This window comes from Phycodurus eques, chromosome 1 (genome assembly GCF_024500275.1).
Source record: "Phycodurus eques isolate BA_2022a chromosome 1, UOR_Pequ_1.1, whole genome shotgun sequence".
Taxonomy (NCBI): Eukaryota; Metazoa; Chordata; class Actinopteri; order Syngnathiformes; family Syngnathidae; genus Phycodurus; species Phycodurus eques.
In genome coordinates, this window is record NC_084525.1 from 24,013,256 (window position 1) to 24,038,299 (window position 25,044).

Here is a 25,044-nt window from a genome sequence, read left to right on the forward strand (position 1 = left end):
ACTAAACATTGATGCCTTGAGATATTTTTGCAGCTCTGATCTGTCATTTGGACATTTATTTTTTTTATTTATTTTTTTGCTTTGACTGATCTCAACGGAAAATCCAGTCTGAGAACAAGACAAGACCCAGACCCTCAAAATGTGTCTCGAGCAACTATGTGCAGAGTGGGGGGCTATGAGTGCTCTGGCACTATAGATCTCTCTCTCTCTCTCTCTCTCTCTCTCTCTCTCTCTCTCTCTCTCTATATATATATATATATATATATATATATAGATATATTAATTTTCTACACCGCTTATCCTCATTAGGGTTGTGGGTATGCTGAAGCATGTCCCAGCTAACTGCAGGCACGGGGAGAACATGCAAACTCCAACGTCTGAGCGTCTGCCTCACAGTTCTGGGGACCGGGGTTCAAATCCCGGCCCCGCCTGTGTGCAGTTTGCATGTTCTCCCCGTGCCTGCGTGGGTTTTCTCCAGGCACTCCAGTTTCCTCCCACATCCTAAAAACATGCGTGGTAGGTTGAGTGACGCCTCGAAATTGCCCGTAGGTGTGAATGTGAGTGCGAATGGTTGTTTGTTTATGTGTGCCCTGCAATTGGCTGGCAACCAGTTCAGGGTGTACCCCGCCTAATGCCCGATGTTAGCTGGGATAGGCTCCAGCACGCCCGCGACCCTAGAGAGGCGAAGCGGCTCGGAAAATGGATGGATGGATATATAGGGTTAGGTTATATATATAAACAAAGAGAAGTACATGTTGGGTTAAATCCCTATTTAACATGTCGTTAAACGCATTTCTGAGCTGCTATTGAACGCATCACCAGCAGGTAGTAATGTACACGATGACGCTGGTCATGGCGGCAGAGCCCCAGAGTTGATCTAACCTTCAACAAACAACTCATGTTAGTTGAGTCAAACTGTTAAATGATTGTGGAGTGAGTCGGTCATTAGGGTGAAAAGTCCACTGACTGCGAGGGACTTGCAAGCGCTGACTTGATATACGAGCGCTGTATGGTGGCAGTGAACTCAACTCACTTGAGAACAAGTGGCAGTTTGGCAGATAGAATTTGTGAACAATTTTCCAAGAGGCTTGAAGCTGTTTATTGACACTAACATCTGAAGTTTACTGTCAAATTAAACATAAGACAAAGAGAAGTACACGAGTATTTAAGGCAGTCACGTAGCCGCCGCTACCGAAATGCTAACATGCAATAGGAAACGCCATAGGCACACAATACACAAATTCTGCAGCAACGTATGAAGACAGAGAATATAACAATACTCACAGGAATATATATTTCATCCTCTGCGAAGAATGATAAATTTGACTGCCATAGTGAGAAGGCGAGAGAGGAGCTGTGTCCCCAGAACGGTATATCTGTACGTATCCGTCTTATACTGCCCCCAGGTGGAAAAGGCACACACAGCACAATGAGCAGCACAATTGAAGGAGAAAGTGGGACAAAAACTGTTTAACTGTTCAACTCATACTAGGGTATTTAGTGTATGGTATTAAAGTATAGTTTAGCATACAATATGTAGTAGGGGTGGGACTCCAAAAAATATCCAATTAATTAGAGACTTTGCAACTAAGTTATCTCACAAATTGCACAAAACCATGCTTACCAAGGCTTCCATCGGGTAGTTTTCTTTAAAAATGAAATTAGGCTCCCATCAGTCTTAACAACGCTGTTTAGCAGATTTTTTCCCCCCACAAGTATGTATGCGAACATTTGAGAAGGAAATGTGAAAGGATCTGAGTATATTTTATGAATGGATTTGAGGATGGTATGTGAATAGATTTGACATGTTTATGCGAGCTTATTTGAGGTGTATGTATGCAGATGTTTGACATGTGTATGTGAGCGTGTATTTGTATGAGTTAAAAAGGAAGTGGTTTTAAAATAAAATATGGCATTGACCAACAGCCCTAAAGTACAATAGTAAGCCTAACTTAAGCAGTAGCGTTACATAGCATTATACTGTATAATACATACATATTTTTAATGTATATATTTTGTATACTATTATTATTATTGTGTTACAATAACACTTTTCTTCATTGATTTAAAATGCGTGCTTTTAATGTGTAAGTGCTGAAGGGTATGACGTAATGGTCGGCCAATCAGAAGCCGTGTCGTGTATGACGAAAGGGCTAGGCTGGCTCGTCTATCAAGAGCGAGATGCCATTAACCGGATGCGGATGCTGCCGAATAAATGTGCCTTTTGGGCTAAAGCGCAACAATAAAAAATTTACACTATTCACGTGTAAGCATAATCGACATGTGCCTGAGCATGATTGACGTGAACTCGTGAATGCCAGTGATGTGTGCGAGAATGTCATTGACGCGCTCGTGTGAACGCATTTGAGTAGTGTTAATAAGAGTGTTTGAGTGGTGTTAATGAGAGTGTTTGTGTCGTGTTAATGAGAGCAAGACTCCTGCGTATGAGATTGTTCGAGTAGTGGTAATGAGAGTTTTTGAGTAGTCCTTATGAGAGCAAGACTCGTGAATATGAGAGTGAGTAGTGGTAATGAGAGTGTTTGAGTAGTGTTAATGAGAGTGTTTGAGTAGGGTTAATGGGAGCAAGATTCGTGCGAATGAGAGTTTTTGAGGAGTGTCAATGAGAGTGTTTGAGTAGTCCTTATGAGAGCAAGACTCGTGTGAATGAGAATGTTTGAGTTGTGTTTATGAGAACCTCTCAGTAGTTTGTGTGCCTGTGAAAGCATATGACTAGTAAGTTTGAGAGCTAATCCTGAATCATGTCCCGAACGGCCCCTCAGACGGTACACCTCGCCAACCAATCGCAGGGCACATAAAAACAAACAACCATTTAGAATCAGAATGTCCAAAAAACACACAAGGAATTTGTCTCCGGTAATTGGAGCCGCTCTAGTACGACAACAGACAGTCAATTGACAGAGAACACTTTTGAGACATACTGACATTGAGAAAAACAGTCACTGAGTTATCTGATAATGCTGGTCCTTTTTTTTTTTTTTTGACAATTGTGCAAAAAGATGCAGAGTCCTCTGGCACTTGGAGCAGTTCGAATGACTAATATTGCAATAGTCCGGTGCAATGACCATTGAGCAAAGGGCGCCGAGACTTCAAGTGAGTAGTACGATAGTCTGGGACAATCTTGATTGTGCAAATGTTGCAGATACTCCTCAGTCAGTGTGCAAATGGAGCAGATACTACTCTGGCATGAGTGGCCAGTATTGGTCAACAACAGATATGATAGTGCAGCGTGGTGAGACTACTACAGTGAGTTCACAAGTAATATATAATTCGCACTTACATTCACACCTACGCTTAATTTAGAGTTTTCAATCAACCTACCACGCATGTTTTTGGGAAGTGGAGGAAACTGGAGTGCGCAGAGAAAACCCACGCAGGGCACAGGGGAGAACATGCGAACTCCACACAGGCGGGGCCGGGATTTGAACCCCAGCCCCCAGAACTGTGAGGCAGATGTGCTAACCAGTCGTCCACCGTGCCGCCGGACTCACATATTCTCAATTGTAAAATGATCTGTTATTTTTCTCATTAAAATTTGGCTGGAATGGCTAAATGGAATTGCCATTCATTTTAATGGGGAAAGAAGATTTGAGTTACAAACGTGGTCAAGGTACAAATTAAACTTGTATCTCAAGGCAGACTGTACATTACATCAAACAGATATTACACTCAGACCCACGCACTAATTGACGAGTGTAATTCCGTGGCGCAAACAAAGATTGACCGTTTGCTTGTTTGTTGTGTGCGTCAGTCAGTGTGTGGCTGGACTCCATGCTTGTCATATGGCCAGACGATCTTCATGGTGGGTCTGCTGCTTGGATCGCTTGTGGGCGGAGTTCTGGCTGACAGGTACTATTCACACCGCAGCAAAAAGTACTCACGCTCCTAAGGAGAAGTATAAGTACTTCGGGGGAAAAAAAGGCTCTTGTAAAAGTAGAAGTACTCGTGCAACTCCTTTACTTAAAGGTGCAGTGTGTAGTGTTGAAACTACTAGCAAGATTTGAATGTAGCCTCACTGCACTACCCCCACTCCCCTCTTGCTGAATCCACGCCAAGTCACGAGCTGGCTTTGCCGTGGTCCTCTTGTAGCAGCTACTTTGCCTTTTTTCATCACGTCTTGTTCACCGGTAAGTAAAAATAAACCGATGTTGTCCTATTGAATATAAGTGGAAAACTCTTGTGACATTATAGTTAGAAAGTTATAAGCATGAATGTTGCATTTCATCGATTATTAGCCCCATTTAGCAACAAATAGCTTTGATAAAAGCTATAAATATCAATACTCCACATTGTAGTACAGAGGCAATGTCTGTCTGCAATGTGAATGTTTTCGCTTTTGTTGTTGAGAGTTTCCAAGAGGAGAGCACGGCTATTGGTGACCCTGGGTCATTGTTACTAAACCCATTTTTTACAGTAACTTGAAGAACAGCTGAACATACTATTATCCTTGACTTCTGCTTTCAAAACGAGTTATCCATCAAATTGTTGTGTTGTGGGTACGGAAAGTATTCAGAACCCCTTAAATCTTTCACTCTTTTTACATTGCAGCCATTTGCTAAAATCCTTTAAGTTAAATTTTTCCTCATTCATGTACGCACAGCACCCCACAAAAAACAATAATATTTTAGTTTTTTGCAGACTTAAAAAAAGAAAAACTGAAATATCACACAGCCATAAGTATACAGACCCTTTTCTCAGTATTTAGTAGAATCCCTCTTTTGAGCTAATACATCAATTTTTGGGGGGGAATGTTGCAACAAGTTTTTCACACCTGGAATTAGGGATCCTATGCCATTCCTTGCAGACCCTCTTCAGTTCTGTCAGTTTGGATGGTGAACATTGGTGGACAGCCATTTTCAGGTCTCTCCAGAGATGCTCAATTGGGTTTAAGTCAGGGCTCTGGCAGGGTCATTCAAGAGCAGTCATGGACTTGTTCTGAAGCCACTCCTTCGTTATTTTAGCTGTGTGCTGAGGGTCACTGTCTTGTTGGAAGGTGAACCTTCGGCCCAGTCTGAGGTCCTGAGCACTCTGGAGAAGGTTTTAGTTCAGGATATCCATGTAATTGGCCGCATTCATCTTTCCTTCGATTGCATCCAGTCGTCCTATCCCTGCAGCTGCAAAACACCCCCACAGCATGATGCTGCCACCACCATGCTTCACTGTTGGGACTGTATTGGACAGGTGATGAGCAGTGCCTGGTTTTCTCCACACATACCGCTTAGAATTAAGGCCAAAACGTTCTATCTTGGTCTCATCAGACCAGAGAATCTTATTTCTCACCATCTTGGAGTCCTTCAGGTGTTTTTCTTTTTTTTTTCTTTTTTTTTTAAGCAAACTCCAATGCGGGCTTACACGTGTCTTGCACTGAGGAGAGGCTTCCGTCGGGCCACTCTGCTATAAAGCCCCAACTGGTGGAGGGCTGCACTGATGGTTGACTTTCTAGAACTTTCTCCCGTCTCCCGACTGCATCTCTGGAGCTCAGCCACAGTGATCTTTGGGTTCTTCTTTACCTCTCTCACCAAGGCTCTTCTCCCCCGATTGCTCAGTTTGGTCATACAGTCAGCTCTAGGAAGGGTTCTGGTCGTCCCAAATGTCTTCCATTTAAGTATTATGGAGGCCACTGTGCTCTTAGGAACCTTAATGTTGGATTTATCTTACCCAACATTATAAAAAATAGACACAAAAGGAATGAAGACGCTGGTCTCTCTGTCTCATGAGGAGGGCGTATGGGAGATTGTTCAGATTACAGCCTCTCAATACGCTCTAAACAATCTCTCCCGTCGCTCCTGTATTTATTTGAAATAGGGAGGTTTCTAAGTTTACAAGACATAACGTACTAAGCTACAAGACACAACTCACTAAGGGTAGGGTTTCAAGGTGAAAACATGGGACCAACACCTGCCACGTCCCGGCCACGTCCTTCTCTCTGATGATTCCTGCTGAGTCATCTTCTTGAAGGCGAGACATCCTCCTTTCTCAGAATCGTCCATAATACTAATGCAAGCTAAGCAAATTAATGATAACTTCTACAATATATGTAACATTTCCCTCCTGTTTATCATGTATTTGCACAAATTCTCATATCATTTTACAGTCACTTCATTTCGATGTTTTAACTGTAGAATCATTTTTATGAAACAAATACATTTACACTCAGAGTAAACTTCTCATACATGAATGTTGTAGTTTAAACATCGTAATCACCTGGATCAGGAAACAAATCAGGTAAAACAACATCATCATTATCAACATCCAATAAAGGATACATCTGCTCCATACGGTTCCATGTGGATAATTGCTGTGGTGATTAATCTACTGATCGAAGCCCGAACGCATTGGATACAACAACATCCACACAATGTCAGAATGGCTGCATAAACAGCAATTGATATCAATATTGGTGAAATTCGGGTTTTGTATTTACCAAAAACGTCCATCCAGCTGTCCCACAAGGAGTGTTGATTGAGGGTCCGTAGACCATCGATGGCTCTGGTCAAGCTGCCATCTGAAGTAGTATTGTTTGTTCTCCAAACATACCGCAAACACCTCCCTCTCTTGCGAGGAGCATGGCGACAGCTATGCGGTTTTGGAACGTCCTTGAACTGCTCATGCACAGCTTCCAACCCACTCTGAGTCCAGTTTCCTAATCTCTTTACATTGAAGTGGATATAGTTTATCCCATCAACATTTTTATTAATCGTACACCACGAGCATGTGAAGTATTCAAATCCTCCAGCAACTTGGTCAGCTAATTTTGTATTGATTAGCAACCGCACGACGAACAGCTATGGCGTCGATGTATGTTTTATGTTGGATAATTTTGCCTCTGCCAGGATAAATCTCTTTTTTGTCTATGTTCTAGGTTGGACAAAAACATTGGTGCCCTTTAAATTAAATCTTCAACAGGCATAGGGTATACTGACACATGCAATATCAAAGTGATAATAGCGCACAATCCAGATATATCTTTAGGTAATCTATCAAACCGTCTATCATCTCCGCACCACCACCAGATGTCGCTCCGTGATACTGGCATCAAATTTGGTCCGACTTTTAAGGTTACTTTACACTGTGTGTCGTTCTGTGGTCCTAATTTTAATTTTTTTTTCCCCCTTTACTAATCATGTTTATACAAGTAAAATTATTCTGTGCTACTAAAATAGAAAACATTGGTTTGTGTTTATCTGCTTTTGTTACGGGATATATAGGATCCCATGATTTACACCCCTCAGTTGGAACAGTAGCGTTCATTAATGGAATAATACAATCTTGTGATAATTGTGCCGGAACTATGCACAACAAAGGCCTGGGACCCATGCAAACCACACAATCTTTTCTCGTTACATTTGCTGCTTGTTCCATCAATAGTAACCAATTGTTATTTTGTCCTGAAACTCCTGTGACAACAAGGAACCAATCATCAGTAGTTATGTTGTTAACCATTAAAATGTGTCCACCTTTCTTTGAAGTTTTCAATGGCATTTCTGGTTTAACACGGTTCCCATAACACAATGCTACTTGGAAGTGGGGATCTTTTCCGCCAGAATACGCCCACAAGCACATCACTGGGTGACTTGATTTGTATTTCAATATTAAACTATGGGCCGTTTTGCTTATGTTAAACTTCTTTCTATGTTCTTTTGCTGACCAACTGGACCAATCATAATCTGTTTCACCAATGAGGTGTTCCCATCCAAAGCCTATAGTTGCATACCAGTCATATCCAAATCCCCAATTCTGCCCATTCCCTTGAGCATCATTGGTGAGAGCTGCATATGGAATTATGATTAAAGCAGCTTGATTTTGGGGGGCACCAAATATTAAACCGTTTTGCCGCGTTTGGAGGCCATGCCCACAGTTCTGATCATCAGCTGTACTCCTTTTGATACGAGTTAATGATTCCAATTTTTTTTTATTATTGGGTTTGTCATATTAGTCCAATTAGTAGGTGATTTTATATCTAAAAAAATGGTTTTATCATTTAGGGTGGGACGTCCCATGTACCACATAAACAAAACCAACACCATTGTAGCCAAAGTTGCTCCGTAACAACTTATCAAATCTCGTAACCAACGTGGGTGTGCCATTCTGCTGAGTTCTCACTAAAAGGGTTGGTGTCTTTTTTTCTTCACTGACCAGCAAGTGTTTTCAGAATCTACACATCTGCTCCCGCTCCGTTATCAGACTTTTGCTGACCTTCCCTATTTGAGTACTCAGCTGAAATGACCCTTTTACAGTGTGTTAAATGAACCCACGTATTTCTTTCTGCTATTTTTAGGGCTGTTGGAGTTGTCAATAACACTTGATACGGTCCTTCCCACTTCGGTGAATGCCAGTGCTTCTTTTTGATGCTTCGAATTAGGACCCAGTCTCCCGGTCCAACCAACTTGGTTTCCTGCTGGGAAACATGTTTACTTTCAGCAGATTCTTTTAAATTATTTTGTTTCTCGAACAACTTTCTCATGTAATCAGCTAAGTTTGTTTCGTCATCAAGTTCCCATTTTTGTTTAAACAACGGAAGTCTATAAGGTCTTCCAAACAATGTTTCGTATGGTGTTAAACCTGTGGTGCTTGTAATGTTGATGTACATTTTAACGAGGTCAAGACACTGTGTCCATGACCTTCCTGTCTCTTCCATACATTTTTTCAGTCTATTTTTTATTGTCCCATTCACTCTTTCCACGAGACCTGCACTCTGAGGGCGGTAAGCACAATGGTTTTTCAAATTGATGTGGAACATGGTTCCTATTTTAATGATTATTTGATTTACAAAATGAGTCCCATTATCGCTGTGAATGGTTTCAGGTATGCCATATCTTGGAATGATGTCTTTACATAGTGCTTTTGCCACCGTCAGAGCATCAGGTGATTTTGTTGGGAATAATTCGATCCATTCAGAAAATGCATCTATGATAACCAAACAGTACTTCTTTCCTTCACTTTGACTTAATTCGATGTAATCCATGTGAATGCGTTGGAAGGGGTATGTAGGCACTGGGAATTTACCTCTAGTAGGTCGCAATTGCCCTTGCGGATTATGTCGTGCACAGATCATGCATGCTCTACAATAATTCTTTGAATATAAATTGAAACCACCGGTTGTAAAGTGTCGATGTATCTGTGCCACCATCCCTCCTGTTGAGACATGTGACACACCATGGCTCAATATAGCAGCCCATTTAAATAGGTTCTTTGGAAGTATTTGTTTTCCTTCTGTGCTAATGTAAATTTCATTTTGTAGCCTTGAACCTTGTTTTTCCCAATAATCGCGTTCTTGTTGTGGACTCTGTTGTTGCATATCTTTTAGTGTTTGGTCATCTAAGGTTTGTTGTTCAATTTGTTTTATTAAACCCAAAAATGGTTTATATGCTGCTTTTTTTCGCGGTTCTGTCAGCAAATGCATTCCCTCGAGAAATCTTGTCAGTGTCAGATGTATGTGCAACACATTTACAAATTGCCACTTTTCCTGGATGTTGCACTGCCTGTAACAATTGTTTAAGTAATTCAGCATGTGTTACTGGTTTCCCTGTTTACGTAATCATTCCTCTGTCATCCCAATATTGTGCAAACACATGAGCTGTGGAATACGCATATTGGCTATCAGTATAGATTGTAACATCCTTATCTATCATCATTTTGCATGCCTCGGTTAATGCTACTATTTCAGCAGCATGGGCAGAGTAGTGTGACGGTAGTGACTCAGCTTTTAGCACAACAGTATCAGTTACTACTGCGTATCCTGTTTTTATCTTTCCTAGTTCATCTTTTTTCGAAGAACCATCTACTTATAGAACCTGTCCATCATTCAATGGTTGATCTTTCAAATCACTTCTACATTTAGCAGTTTGTTCAGCCAATTGCTGACAATCATGCTGCGTGTCCTCATCAGGTAAGGGTATTAGTGTGGCTGGATTTAAGGTTGTGCATCGCTCAACAGTCAAATGTGGTTGTGACAGCAAGATGGCCATGCAAGATAAATGTCTTGCAGGTGATAAAAACGCCATATTGGTTTGCTATAGGAGAGCAGACACTGTATGTGGGACCTTAAGAGTTAATGTATGAAATAACACAATCGTGGAACTGCTCTCTACTGCCATCGAAGCTGCCACAACTGCTCTGACACAATGCGATAATGCACACGTCACGTTGTCCAGCTTAGTTGAAAAATAAGCTATTGGTCTCAGCTTATCACCATATTGTTGTGTAAGTACGGAGGTCATGTTTACAATGTTTACTTTTACAATCTACCATTTGAATGAATGGTTTTTCATAATTTGGAAGGGCCAGCGCAGTACTGGACACCAAATGTTGTTTAATGTCACAGAAGGCCCTTTCTGCCTCTGTATTCCATTGAACAGGTGATGTCATTTTAAGGTTTGCTTCATACATCAATTTTGACAATGGTGCAATCATTTCTGCATAGTTTGGAATCCATGCTCTACAGTAATTTGTCAGACCTAAAAATGACATCATATGTTTCTTTGTTTGTGGTTTAGGGGCTTTTAAAACTATAGTTTTTCTGTCTTCTAATATAGTCCTTCCTCCTACACTTAGATTATGTCCTAGATATTTGACTTGTTTTTTACACCATTGCAATTTCTTTTTGTTAACTTTATGTCCCTCCTCTGCTAGATGACGCAGTAAGGCCAATGAATCTTTGATGCATGTCTCTCCATCTGGAGATGCCAAAAGCACATCATCGACATATAGTAAAATTTGGCTCCCTCTTGGGGGAGTGAATTTAGACATGCTTGTTATCATTACTTGTGAATAAATGGTTGGACTTTCACAGTAACCTTGTGGTAATCTAGTAAATGTAGATTTGTTTCCCTCAAATGTGAATGCAAACCAAAATTGACTGTTCTTTTCTTTGCTCTCTGTTCTGCTCTTTGTATTACTGCAGAATTTACTGCTTGTAAATCTTGCACCATCCTCCAACCGACTGAAGGTGGGGCCTTTTTCACGGGAAAAATTGGTGTGTTACATGGTGATTCTGGACACTCCACTATAACTCCTGCTTTAATTAGTGCTTTAATTACCGGTTTGATTCCTTCATGTGCATCTGGTTCTAATGGATATTGACGAATCCCTGGCCTATATTCTGTTTTGGGTCTAATTTGTACTGGTAAAGCCCCTTTAATAAGGCCTACATCGAATGGTCCTGTGGACCATAATTTTTGTGGAACTGTTGTCAATATTTGACAACAGTTCCACATTTGGTCTAATCATACAGGATGCATGTGTCTCCCTTCATCACCCTGCATTGCCCAAAATATCGCCTTCCTGATTAGACCAGTTGATGCACTGTATTCCAGTTTGTTTTCTATTTGCTGCCAATCAGTTTTACCTAATGTTCCCATATGTTTCCACTGTGACTCATAATCTTTGCACAGTGAAATATGTGGGACACTTGTATTTTTATGCAGTTCCTTTAATTTGTCCGGTAAAATAATTCCTGCCGTGACTTTTGCTTCATTGTCAGAGCACAGATAATCCACAGTAATGTTATCAGGTGTCGCATGTCGTAACTTGTTTTCATATACTGGGTCTGGTCCCGGCGTGTTTTTGTACCACAGTGTTATATGCAGCTCATCACTTTTTTTTTATTATCTTCTATTTGTGTAATAAGCTGCAAGGCTGCAGACAACAGGGCCTCTCCCATGTTTAACGGTGGTTTGTCTGGGATATCGATTGTGTAGTAGAATGTATTCTCTCTGCTTTTCAGTGTCATATAGAGGTCGTCTCTTTTTAATTCATGTTTTCGTTTCACTACAATATTTCCATTTGATGATGGAATGAGTACAAGTCCTAGTTGGAATAAGCCATCTCTTCCCAACAAATTCACAGGGCTTTCCGGGACTTCGGAAATTGGCATTCTACAAGTTTTCCCCTGTGGGTCTCTAATCCACACAGGCTCAAGTTCCATGGCAAAAGTAATTTGCCCATTTGCAGATCTAACTATTGCCTTATGTCCCGATAGTTTGGAACCTGGAATCTTTTCCCGACATCCAGTTCTACATGCTCCTGTATCGCAAAGAAATTTCATTTCTTTTCCATTTACTGTTAAGGTTATTTCAGGTTTTTCAGTGTCCAAACTTAGAATGTCCTGTAAATTGAAATCCACTTCCTCATTCTCTGTAATGTTTACAGAAGAGGATTTGTTGCGTTGGGAAGCAGGCTGGCTTAGTCATGCGGTTGTTTGACCGTAGTCTTTGTTATTTTTCTTAGGGCAGTTACGTGCGATGTGGCCTTGATCTTCACAGCACCAACAGATGGTATCATCATACCAATTTCGACCATATCTTACTCTCCCACGGCCTCTGCCGTGTCCTCTAAAATGATCTCTCTCTCTGCCTTGATAGTAAATTTCTGCTCCTTCGTTGAGGAAGACATCTATCTTCTTTTTTTTTTTTTGTCTTAACATTCTTTCTGCGTGGAGGGCATGATTAATATATTCCCCCAGAGCGCCAGTTGCTAGGTTTATCCAATGTTTATCGACCCATTTGTTAATGTGTTCTCTCGAATTCGCATGTAAAGCATTTTTCAACTGTTTTTGATAAGGGCCCTGAGGATTGGCATCCTCAATCAATCCGCTGTTTGCTTTAAAACAAGCGGTCATTCTAATCCTGTATTCTTCAAAAAGTTCATCGTCTTTTTGTTTCACCCTACTAATTTCAGTGTAATTCGCCCTTTTGCGGAACCTGGTTATGTTTCTCCCTATCAAGGCTCTAACTCGATGTTGTAATTCTCTGTCATTATGTGGCATTATAACACCATGGTGTTTTGGATCCCAATCTCCTCGGCAAAGATGCCAATCGGGCCCCATCGCAGTCATCCAAATTTGTTGAGTTTCTGCTCCATTTAAATGATAGGAATGTCTAAGATTTTCCATGTCCTCAACAAACTGGACAATGTCTACTTTTTAGGGTGTGAGGCCGGCTACGGCCTTTTTCACATCCTCATTAGTCCACGTTCTATAGACCAAAATAGTTTCTTTGTGGTCCTCTTGTACATTTGGATTTGCCACCTCAATCATAGGATATAAGTCCATGTCACCATCGTTTGAGGTTACATTTCTTATTTTGGGAATGGGAGAAAATGTTTCCCCCATAGTTTTAGACCAATTCATTTGTACTCCTCCTGATCGTAAAACTCGTTGAGTTTCTGACTCACAAGTTGGAGGAAATTCCTGAGGTGGCAAAACCGGGTACAAGGGTGCTGATGCTTTTGTCTCATCATTTTTTTCACAGTTTTTCAACCATCTTCGTTTTGTCAGTTCTTATCATTGGTCCTGTCTCGTCATCTTCCTGTCTTTGGAACAATATATTTTTATCCCTGCCTGTTTGCTCTTTTTTTTTCATTTGTTAAGTATTTCTTTTTCTCCTCTCCTCTTTCTCTTTTAGACGCCATGTTTAGCCAACAAAGTAAGTCGTCAAATCCATCTTTTTCCATTTGTGATATATTATTTTTGTGTCGACACTTTATTTCGTTTCGAAGTTGAACTAATTTTTGAGAATTTAGCTGGCCAGCGAAACCGTATTTGGTTATCCACGTGTTTAAATGTTTTATTTTGGAAGGGTTTTGAAGTTGTACATATTTCCAATCTTTACACGTAAGGCTTTCTCTTGGATCCGTTTTACTGTTAATGTTTCCCATTTTTGTGAATTTGGAAGTCAGTTTATTCACACCTAGAGTGACCTAATACTGACTTTATTCAAAAAATGACCGGGTGACAATGAATGTCTGAGTTATGGTAACCCTCAACCTTCTATCCCAAATGGGGTGGAGGATTCTTTGCTTCTGCTTCCAAACTCAGTTGTCACTTACAATCCAGTCTTATACATTCATACTTTTACACATACACACGATATTAGTAACGTTTTAACAAACACACGAAAACATGGAAACACGGAAACACAAAAACACGGAATTTAAGTACGTACAGGACTCCGCCGTCCCTTTTTTAATTTTATTAAACACGGAATTTAAGTACGTACAGGACTCCGCCGTCCCCGCGGAATTTGTCGGACTCCGCCGTCCCCTATTTACTTGCCAGTGACTAGTATTACACAAGGTTTATTCCGCCGCAGACTTTTTCGTCGCGCAATTCACTCACTCTTAAAAAAATAAAAAATGTCCCTAAAAATTTTTTAAATTTAACTCACCAAAGTCGTCTTCAATCCTGTGGATTGTCGTCAACCTTCAGATCCCAGTTGAGAAGAACGAAGACCAGTCCCGGAAAGGGTCTCAATTGCCGTGGCCACGGTCTCTTAACTGGATGTCGGCTCCACAACTGGAATCCTCGGGTGTGTTGACATCCGGCTCGAAGGACCAATTTAATGTTGGATTTATCTTACCCAACATTATAATAAATAGACACAAAAGGAATGAAGACGCTTGTTTCTTTTTCTCATGAGGAGGGCGCATGGGAGATTGTTCAGGTTACAGCCTCTCAACACGCTCTAAACAATCTCCCCCGTCGCTCCTACATTTATTTGAAAATAGGAGGGTTTTACAAGACATAATGTTCTAAGCACTAAGACACAACACAAAACATGGGACCAGACCAACACCTGTCACGTCCCAGACCACATCCGATCACGTCCTTGGTCAAGGCGCCCTTCCATCGGATGATGCTGACTCATCTTCTTGAAGGCGAGACATCTTTCTTTCTAAAATTTGTCCATAATACTAATGCAAGCTAAGCAAATAAATGATAACTTCTAAAATATATCTAACAGGTGACATTCCACGTCGCTAGAGCCAGCTTCTGTAGCCGGAGATCGGATCGCCAAGGTCCCTGCCGTCGGCCACCGTCCAGCTCGCACTGTACCCGACCACTATGGCCCCTCCCACAGGTGGTGAGCCCATGGGAAGGGGGACCCACGTTACGCTTTCGGGCTGTGCCCGGCCGGGTGAATGCCCGGCCACCAGGTGCTCGCCTTCCAGCCGCACCTCCAGGCCTGGCTCCAGAGGGGGGCCCCGGTGACAACTTAGCTCCGAGGATCATTGGACACACAAACCCCTCCAGCACGATAAGGTGACGGCTTCCGGGAGGGGGAAATGGACAGCACCCGAGTTAAATATATGAGTGTCGCAGCAGAGGGTCTGAATACTTATGGCTGTGTGACATTTCAGTTTTTCTTTTTTAACTAATCTGCAAAAATGTCTACAATTCCATGTTTTTTCTGTCAATATGGGGTGCTGTGTGTAAATTAATGAGGAAACAAATTAAACATTATTTTAGCAAATGGCTGCAATATAGCAAAGAGTGAAATTTTTAAGAGGGTCTGAATACTTTACCGTACCCACTGTATGTGCACAAGAATTAAAACAGAAAAAAATGGAACCGTATTTATTAATTCATTTTTGCTGGTGGGATGAGTATGAGGGATTTTTTTTTTAAATACTTGTTTAAACGGCTTTTATCTGCCGACATCAGAAAGAATAGATGAAATATTTGTGACAATGGAAAGCCAGTTTCACAAACACAAAATCTAATCACCATGTCCTGCTTTACAGGAGAGTTCACAGACTGACTTTAGAGTAATCACAGATTGTGACATGACCCTAGCTCCATGTTTTGAAGTCCACCAAGAAACATCTGGGAAAGCTTCTCTGACTCTTCAGCCCCTGATCAACAGAATGGTGTCTGCCATAACTGCAGACACATGACAAACCTCATGGACACCATTTTGAACGAGGGAGTTTTATGCAGAGGCAGACGAATGTGGAATGACATCCGGACAAGTCCTTTGTGACCCTGAAGAGAACAACAGACAATTCTGTTAAGGCCACCTATCGCCAATATGTAATGTGGAAAATTCCCATGGACATTGTAGAGGATTCAGGCAAAGCAGACGAGGAACCACATTTAATATTTTCAAAGCATTGCTCAACTAGACGTGTATGTTATACTATACTTCATAAATATTTATACATCCATTTGGATCTTATTTTTCAAATGTATTTCCAGGAATGTCTGAACATTTACCTCTACCATTTTGAAATTGTTCAATTGTTACAAATAAAGAACTGAAAATGAATGGTTTCTTCTTCACAATTGCCACTCAGAAATCAGAGTTACATTTCGTATCTCCTTCCAGTTCATAAACATCAGTGCCCTATATAATGCTTGTTCATGGATTGTATATTTAAAAGCAGAAATATGAAACCTATTATGAGTATTTAAACATTTGATTTAAAACCTGTATCCGTGGTTCAATGACGTCATTCAAAGAGGTTTGTTCGGTATCCTCTCCAACCTAGTGAAACATAGTTTGGAACAGTTTGTGGCTTTCAGACATGCCCCGAGTGAGCTTCGTTCACTTTTTCTTTGTCTCGTCATAAAGTTGACGCACATTTCTGTCACTAAAATAAGAATGGGATTAACCGATGTACCTGAAGTGAGAGGAAGTTGCCCGGATCTTTGATATTTGCGTGACATTCAGTTCTCACACGCTCGTACTTGGCCTCATAACTACATTTTCGACTATATCACGTGTAGTGTGTGGAGGACAATTTCGGAAGTCTGTAGAAAAACTCACGGCTGGATTTGTTGTCACTACGGATGTATATGCAATGACAGCAATAACGGCGCTTGATTCTAAATTTCGCTTACTGTCTGTGTTAGGGACCAACTACACATTACACATCCCAGGGTGGAAAATGTGTAACAAATCACCATATATCACATAGATGTTCTTGTTTTTTCATTCTGTTTACTGTAGTAGTTGGCAATGGGAGTCCACTACTTACTACATGTCAAACTTTGCTGCTATCGTGCATTTTGGTTAAACTGTGTGCTATGAATTATCAAAAATATTCACCAAAAATCAATAAAAACACCTTTTCTCATTCGGATTCCTATAGTAGGTGGCAATGGGATATCAGCAAAGTTTGACCTGTAGTAAGTAGTGACTCCCACTGCCTTGCATTGTTGGAGTGTGCTGTTCGGTTATTCGCAACGCCGCTCTGACTGAGGAGACATAGCGGCCGGATGTTTACGGGCAGAACTGACACATTCAATATGGCGGAGGAACTGATGTATTCCTGCAAATGGCCAACATGATCATTCGTAAATTCAAAGACAATTGAGCACGCTCTGCCTCTCTGATCACTTGATTCACAGAACGCAGTGAGAGCGTCAGATTGAATTTCCGAACGTACCCAAAGTCATTCCGACATAGCAGCTATGGCTTGTCATGATACTAGCTACTCTATGGGAGCGTTTGCGAAACGTCCTCGTGATGTAATTCTGGCGCATGCGCGTTAATATAGGTTGGTGGACGTCCCATTCACCTCCACATAATTTTGGCTACGAAACCTGTTTTCATGGCTTTTTATCGCAGTATGCAGGTTTGGGCCAACTGATGCCAAGCAAAGCTATGCAGCAAAGCTTCTGTACCATGGCAGCAAACAGAATTAGTCTTAAATACCAAGTTACGCACAAATGTGGCCCAAATCCACCCACCTGCACTGACTGAGGGGATATATTTGATTGACAACTTTTAATTTAGGCCTATACAAAAGATTTAATGAAAGTCTACAAGTCTCTCGATGTATAGAAGTGTCAATCATTCAATTGTTGTATGCAAAATGTTCAGATGGCGAAACCTCTCTCCATACTGTTGGAGATTTTGCGCCAACTGCTTGCTACTCAGGGCCCGAGGCCCAAATTAATAAACCTTTGCCCAACTCACCGTTGCGTGTTCGGTTTTCTCTGAAAGGGTCACTAATTAAGAAACTCACACAAGATTGCAATTTGTTCTCTCGTTTTTTTTCTCAGAGTTCAGCCAAAGTATACAGAGTCACAGAGTTCTGGGCTGTTTTCTCTCTCTCCCTGTCGCCGACTTCTCACCTGTGTCGCAGGTGTTCTCTGATGGCGCCATCCTGGGAAAAACAAACCACACAAGCACAGCTCTAGTTTTAAGCAAGCAGTACTAAGTAAAAAATATATGGACAATATAACAATGCATAATCTGTATTTGCATATTATAAGACTCATATCCATTTGTAATTTGTATACAATAGTAGGCCTACTTAAGAGGTAAAATATCACCAACGGTAATTGTAGCGTATATGGGGTTAAATAAAAAATGTAATTCATTTGGAAAACGATACAAAGGAATCTTCTGGCATAAATGCACGTACACGAGAAAATGATTGACAGACTCCCGGTCCACGCCTCCAGTCTGCGCAGTGTCTAATTGGACGGTTCTCTCCATCGTAGAGACTTTCTAAATTAATCATGAAAATTAAATTGCAGGCATTAGGTGAGGCTGGAGAGAGATGAGTTTTCAAAAGATCATTGAAATAATATTTTACTGTTTGCAGTGAGTTTGAACATATGTGACAAAAAGTGTTGTGGGTTTTTTTCTCCCCTAACTGCTGACTTCACCTTTAAGTCAGTGGTTCTCAAACTTTTGGCATCAACTACCACCTCAAAAATACTTAGCTTTCCAATTAGCACCATAATTATGGAAGTACGGTATCTCTGCCATCAGATTCTGAATTTAAATTACTAACGCAGAATCTTTTTTTACCATCAAAATATTCAAAGCTTAAAAAATACAAACATTTCTAAATTTTAGGCGCAAATAAGACAAACGAATAAAAACCAAACACAAAAAATAAATCATTTTAGGAGGGAAACGCTTAATTACGGCTGAATTTGCAGCTGAATGTTGAATTACCATCTGAATAAGTTTCTTTTTTTAAAAACTGAAAAGTGTACATGATTTTATGAAATGAATGAAAAATTCAGTGTTAGTAATTCATAGTGTTGTCACACTTAAGACCGGTCTTGGGCTCGAGATCGGTCTTGTCTTGTTCTCGTTGAGTTCTGATTTCAGGCAAGTCTTGGTCTCTGATGGTGTGGTCTTGAGCACAACACTAGTAATTCAAATCCAGAATTTGATGGCACAGATATACTTGCATACATAATAAGCAACATTCAAATACAGTAACACAGTAAACCGAAGTGTTCATCAAAAACCGAGAAAGTGTTTCTTTCCTATACCCCATTTGTACCCCAGAAAGCCCATTTACCCATTCCTACAACGTATCTCCAGTTTCATTGTAAACCACTATAACATTATGCTCAATTTGAACGTTAAAACCAGCAGTTCAAACAAAATTGTACTGAAATGTTTTTTTTAAACAAAAAAACAAAGTCTGCTTAAAAATACAATACAACTGAACCGTAATTATAAACCACACTTGGAGAATCACTGACTTAAGTTCAAGTAAAAAAGTAAAGACGATGAAATGTACTTGAGTACAAAAATCAAAATGTATATCCAGAGGTGTCAAAAGTACATACATTGTGTACTTAAGTACAAGGACAGATACTTGTGTGAAAATAGAGTGGTAAAAGTAGAAGGACCATCGATTGGATTCCTTTGGTGGGAAGGCGAGACTGTCGACGTGAGCTGATGGTGGCTGGATGTTTGAAAGTATGCTAGCGCCATCTAGTCTGGGAGTCTGAAGTGCACGCTAACCTCCATTTTTCTTTTCTCGTATCGTTTGAGACTGCTCGTATCTTGAAAGACTTGTAAGTCAAGGCACTTGTATCGCAAGGCAACAATTTATTTCTATTTCGTTACTTAGACATTACACGTTTGTGTTTACGTGCGCAGGTATGGCAAGCGTCCGCTGCTGCTGGTGTGCTTGTCGGTGCAGGCGGCATGCGGCCTGGTGCCTGCTGTCCTCCCGCAGCCGTTCGTCTTCCTCGCCGTTCGCTGCCTGACAGGCGTTTGCTGCTCCTGTATCAACAGCTGCTCCTTCAGTCTAGGTAAAAAAAAATAATAATAATAATTAAAAAAGCATTCCTGACTAATAAGACAATATAGCGCCCTACTAACACGAGTGCCCTGCGATTGGCTGGCGACCAGTTCAGGGTGTACCCTGCCTCTTGCCCACAGTCAGCTGGGATAGGCTCCAGCACGCCCGCGACCCTAGTGAGGAGAAACAGTATGGAGAATGGAGGGCACGAGCACGGGCAGTTTCAGATAGGCGATATGGGAATTAACCACATATTTGTTCTTTCGATAAATAATAAACTGATAACAAAACGTGATGCAATGTAAATACATGTGGAATGAGCATGTGGAAAACAAGATACCATGTTGACCTAATGACAATATCACATCATATGACAACCCAGATAAGTGAATGTTCCATAAAAAAGTCATTATAAAAATGAAACTGTTCAAAAGGCAATGTTCTTTTATGTGTTCTAAAATATAACTGAGACAAGGTGACGCTTCAATGTCCATCCATCCATCCATCCATTCATCCATCCCTTTTCCATACCACTTATCCTCACTAGGGTCGTGGGCGTGCTGGAGCCTATCCCAGCTGACTGTGGGCAAGAGGCGGGGTACACCCTGATCTAGTTGCCAGCCAATCGCAGGGCACATATGAGCAAACAACCATTCACACTCACGTTCACACCTACAGGCAATTTAGAGACTTCAATTAGTACACAGTTTTGTCTCACGAGTAATATGGAGTTGTTTTATAATGGCGCACTTGAAGAACAACTAGTCTGCATATTCCTTGTTCATGTTGTGAAAATCCGCACGATAGGAAGGCAATCTAAAAAAAATATATACTGTAGTTCAAGACTTAAAATACACCTTCCACATCTTTTAAATGCATTTTAACACACTTATTAAACACTCTGTAACACAAACTTGTAAGCCTAAAATGTAAAGAAAACATGGCATAATAATGGAATAACCTTTTTAAACAGCAAAACACACAGCGTTTTTACACCAAGTACCACCGAAAAAAAACCTGGCTCTCCAAGTCTCGCCATAACTACCAACATTAAAATAGAGTACCGTAGTAGGCCTAAGTGCTCATAAAATAAACAAAAAAAAAAGCAGATTCAATAGCAGGAGTATTTACTATGATTGTAAGCCATTGGAATATTATGTTTAGTTGAAGATTAACACTGCACTTAAATATAGGAAATAAAAAAAGGTAAATAATGTAAGTAATGTAAATAATAATTTAATGAAAGTGTAATAAGTTAAATAAAAAAATTACCTAAATAAAAACCTTTAAAACCTTTAAGACACTCTAACATTTATGCACGGTTTGAACATTTATTTACGTTATTTTGACTTTCCATTTTCACTAGAGGTAGCACTTTGAGTTAAAATAGACCTCCCACGTACATTGAAACTTATTTAAACACTTTTAAAATATATTTCATTGCAAAAAAATAGATATAAACAAAAAAACAGAAACGGTGTATATATATATATATATATATATATATATATATAGATAGATATCCATCCATCCATTTTCTGAGCCGCCTCTCCTCACTCGGGTCGTGGGCGTGCTGGAGCCTATCCCAGCTGTCATTTGGCAGGAGGCGGGGTACACCCTGAACTGGTTGCCAGCCAATCGGAGGGCACATACAAACAACTTGCACTCACATGCAAACCTACGGGCAATTTAGAGTTGTCAATTAACCTACCATGCATGTTTTTGGGATGTGGGAGGAAACCGGAGTGCCTGGAGAAAACCCACGCAGGCACGGGGAGAACATGCAAACTCCACACAGGCGGGGCCGGGGATCGAACCCCGTACCTCAGAACTGTGAGGCAAGTGTCGGGAAGTCGAATCTCAGATTTAGCAGGAGCAGTGTGGTTTTCGTCCTGGCCGTGGAACAGTGGGACCAGCTCTACACCCTCGGCAGGGTCCTCGAGGGTGCGTGGGAGTTCGCCCAACCAGTCTACATGTGTTTTGTGGACTTGGACTAGGCGTTCGACCGTGTCCCTCGGAGAGTCCTGTGGGGGGTGCTTCGGGGGTATCGGGTACCGAACCCCCTGATACGGGCTGTTCGGTCCCTGTATGACCGGTGTCAGAGCTTGCTCCGCATTGCCGGCAGTAAGTCGGACTAGTTTCCAGTGAGGGTTGGACTCCGCTAAGGCTGCCCTTTGCCACCGATTCTGTTCCTAACTTTTATGGACAGAATTTCAAGGCCCAGCCGAGGCGTAGCGGGGGTCCGGTTTGGTGGCCTTAGTATTGCATCTCTGCTTTATGCAGATGATGTGCTTCTGTTGGCTTCATCAAGCCGTGATCTCCAACTCTCACTGGAGCGGTTCGCAGCCGAGTGTGAACCGGCTGGGATGAGAATCAGCACCTCCAAATCTGAGACCATGGTCCTCAGTTGGAAAAGGGTGGCGTGCCCTCTCCAGGTCGGGGAGGAAATCCTGCCCCAAGGGGAGGAGTTAAAGTATCTTGGGGTCTTGTTCACGAGTGAGGGAAGAATGGAACGGGAGATCGACAGGCGGATCGATGCAGCGTCCGCAGTGATCCGGACTTTGTATCGGTCCGTTGTGGTGAAGAAGGAGCTAAGCCGAAAGGCAAAGCTCTCGATTTACCGGTCGGTCTACATTCCTACCCTCACCTATGGTCACGAACTTTGGGTCGTGACTGAAAGAACAAGATACAAGCGGCCGAAATGAGTTTCCTCCGCAGGGTGTCCGGGCTCTCCCTTAGAGAGAGGGTGAGAAGCTCGGTCATCCGGGAGGGTCTCAGAGTAGAGCCGCTGCTCCTCCGCATCGAGAGGAGCCAGATGAGGTGGCTGGGGCATCTGATTCGGATGCCTCCCGGACGCCTCCCCGGTGAGGTGTTCCGGGCACGTCCCACCGGGAGGAGACCCCGGGGACGACCCAGGACAGGCTGGAGAGACTGCGTCTCTCGGCTTGCCTGGGAACGCCTCGGGATCCCCCCGGAAGAGCTGGATGAAGTGGCTGGGGAGAGAGAAGTTTGGGCGTCCCTGCTAAAGCTACTGCCCCCGTGACCCAACCTTGGATAAGAAAATGGATGGATGGATGGATGGATGGATGTAATAAACACATTAAAAACAGTGTTAAGTAGTGTTGAAGATTAGAATAAAAATAAAAGTACAATAAGGTCTAGTAAAAGAAGTAATTGGTATTGGAGACTTTGTTGAGTTCAGGATTGCATTTGGAATAAATGGTTGCTTTGAAACGACCTTCAGCCAGAGGAGCTTTGTAGCACCTTCCAGACCTCAGAAGCTGAAACTGACAGGAAAGAGGATACCAGCTGTCTGCCAGGATTTTCTGAGCTTTCTGCCTCATCCTGTTAGTGCAAATGTGGGCCAGAGGTTTTGGTGGTTTTCCCACCATTTTACCTGGCATTTTAACAATTTTGTTACGCTTGACCTCACACCTGTGACGCAAGTGACCAAACCAAGCACAGAGGTGAAATGTGAAAACACTTTCAATATGTGCAGAATACACAAGCTCTAAAATCTGCACACTAACACTATGACAGCTTGGTCTTCTAAGAAGACTGAGTTGCAGTGAGCATTAAAAAAAAAAAATGTAATCTGTATTTTGAGTGAAGCTCAAGTGACTGTCAAAGACTGTACCAAGATATGTGAAAGTTTGCACAGTTTCAACAAGATGGCCATCTAGTGTTTTTTTTTGTAAATGATAAGCTGCTTTGTTTTAGACACGTTGATTTCTAGGTTCTAGGACAACAAGGTTCTCGTTCCGCTTTCGATAAGCACATCCTCTGCTTGGGCGTTGCAGCTGTGGAGTGGACCGCCCCCTCCTCCCGCCTCTGGCCGCCCCTCTTTTTGGGCTTCTGCTTCAGTCTTGGGACAATGGGCGGCGCTTTGCTGGCCTGGCTTAGTCCCACCTGGACGCAGCTTCACCTGTCTCTGGCTCTGCCTCAGTTCATCTGCCTGCCGCTCTACCGGTCTGTTCTCGCCTCCCTATGTGTCTGTATTAGGGCCCCACTGATATGGATTTTTTCTTTTGGGAGACTGTCCAGTCCGATGTTTGGCAGAAAAAAATTCAGATAACCAATTAATCAGCCGATTAATTTAAAAAATATATATAATGAATAAAATAACTTATTTTTTGGTCCCTAACATTACAACAACAAATATGTGAAGGCTGAACATTTGCCTGTTTTACAATTCCTTGTCTTTTAGTATTTAACTTTACAACAAAGGAATTTTCAAGTGCAAAAAAATCGATCCATCCATTTTCTGGACCGCTTATCCTCACTAGGGTCACAGGCTGCTGGAGCCTATCCCTGCTATCTTCGGGCGGGAGGCGGGGTACACCCTGAACCGGTTCTCCAGCCAATCCCATGCCGGCGTGCAAAAAACATAAAAAATAAAAAATTAAAAGAAATCATGAACTGATGAATTTATATTTAGGCCATAAATGTATGCAGGTGTAGCCTATATGGGGGTTAAATGAAAATGTAATTACTTTGGAAAAGAATTAAGCCGGAAGTGATGCCTGCGTTACTTCCAGTTTAGCGTGATTTTAAGTTTCAGTGTTATAAATCATATAACACAAAATAGAAATCATTTTGTCTCGTAAAGGGCGCCACCTCCTTTTTTAGATGTATAAAACTTCAGGACAAAGTGACGACAAACCTTTTATCAGTCTCGTAATTTGAAGGTTGCTACATGAATTAGATAAGAGTTCTCGATAACCAGAGGTCTTTTGTAGAACCCGAACACACACAAATGATACAGGTAGGGAATTTTTATAGCACATTTAATGGGATCTAACATGGAAATCTACAGGGAAACAATGCAGGAAAAAACAAAACAAAAAAAAAAGTTCAGATGAACATTGGCAAAGGAGACTGAGTTGTGATATGAGCGTGGAATGCACGTGTAGTGACAATGCAGAGAGTTGGGGGTTCCTGTTCTCGTTAATTTAAACCCTAATATGCACTAATCTGTACTATTAGTAGACTGCAAATTGGATTTAGTGCATGGAACACAATTTAGGCAGGCTGGTTGAGCTCCCGAATGTTTGGCCGGTCCCGTCCACACAGGGGAACAGGTGGATTTGGCGGAAATATATATTTTGATATAGTTCCCCCACTCTGAAGTTTAAGATCATCCAAAAAAGAAAAAAAAAATATCAGACAAATATAACCCAAGTGAACTTAAAATTCAGTTTTCAAATTGGGATTCCAATGAGTCTTTTCCCCCTCTTGTTT

At 41.5% G+C, this 25,044-nt stretch overlaps 1 protein-coding gene across 1 annotated transcript in view; it reads left to right on the forward strand.

Moving 5' to 3' along the window:
• si:dkey-190l8.2 overlaps positions 1 to 25,044 on the forward strand; it is a 38,699-nt gene that overhangs the window by 2,097 nt on the left and 11,558 nt on the right. Inside the window, exons 3-5 of the mRNA XM_061684048.1 lie at positions 3,770 to 3,867; positions 19,659 to 19,813; positions 23,604 to 23,772. Of these exons, the coding sequence (XP_061540032.1) occupies positions 3,770 to 3,867; positions 19,659 to 19,813; positions 23,604 to 23,772 (422 nt within the window). The remainder of the gene's footprint in view (positions 1 to 3,769; positions 3,868 to 19,658; positions 19,814 to 23,603; positions 23,773 to 25,044) is intronic.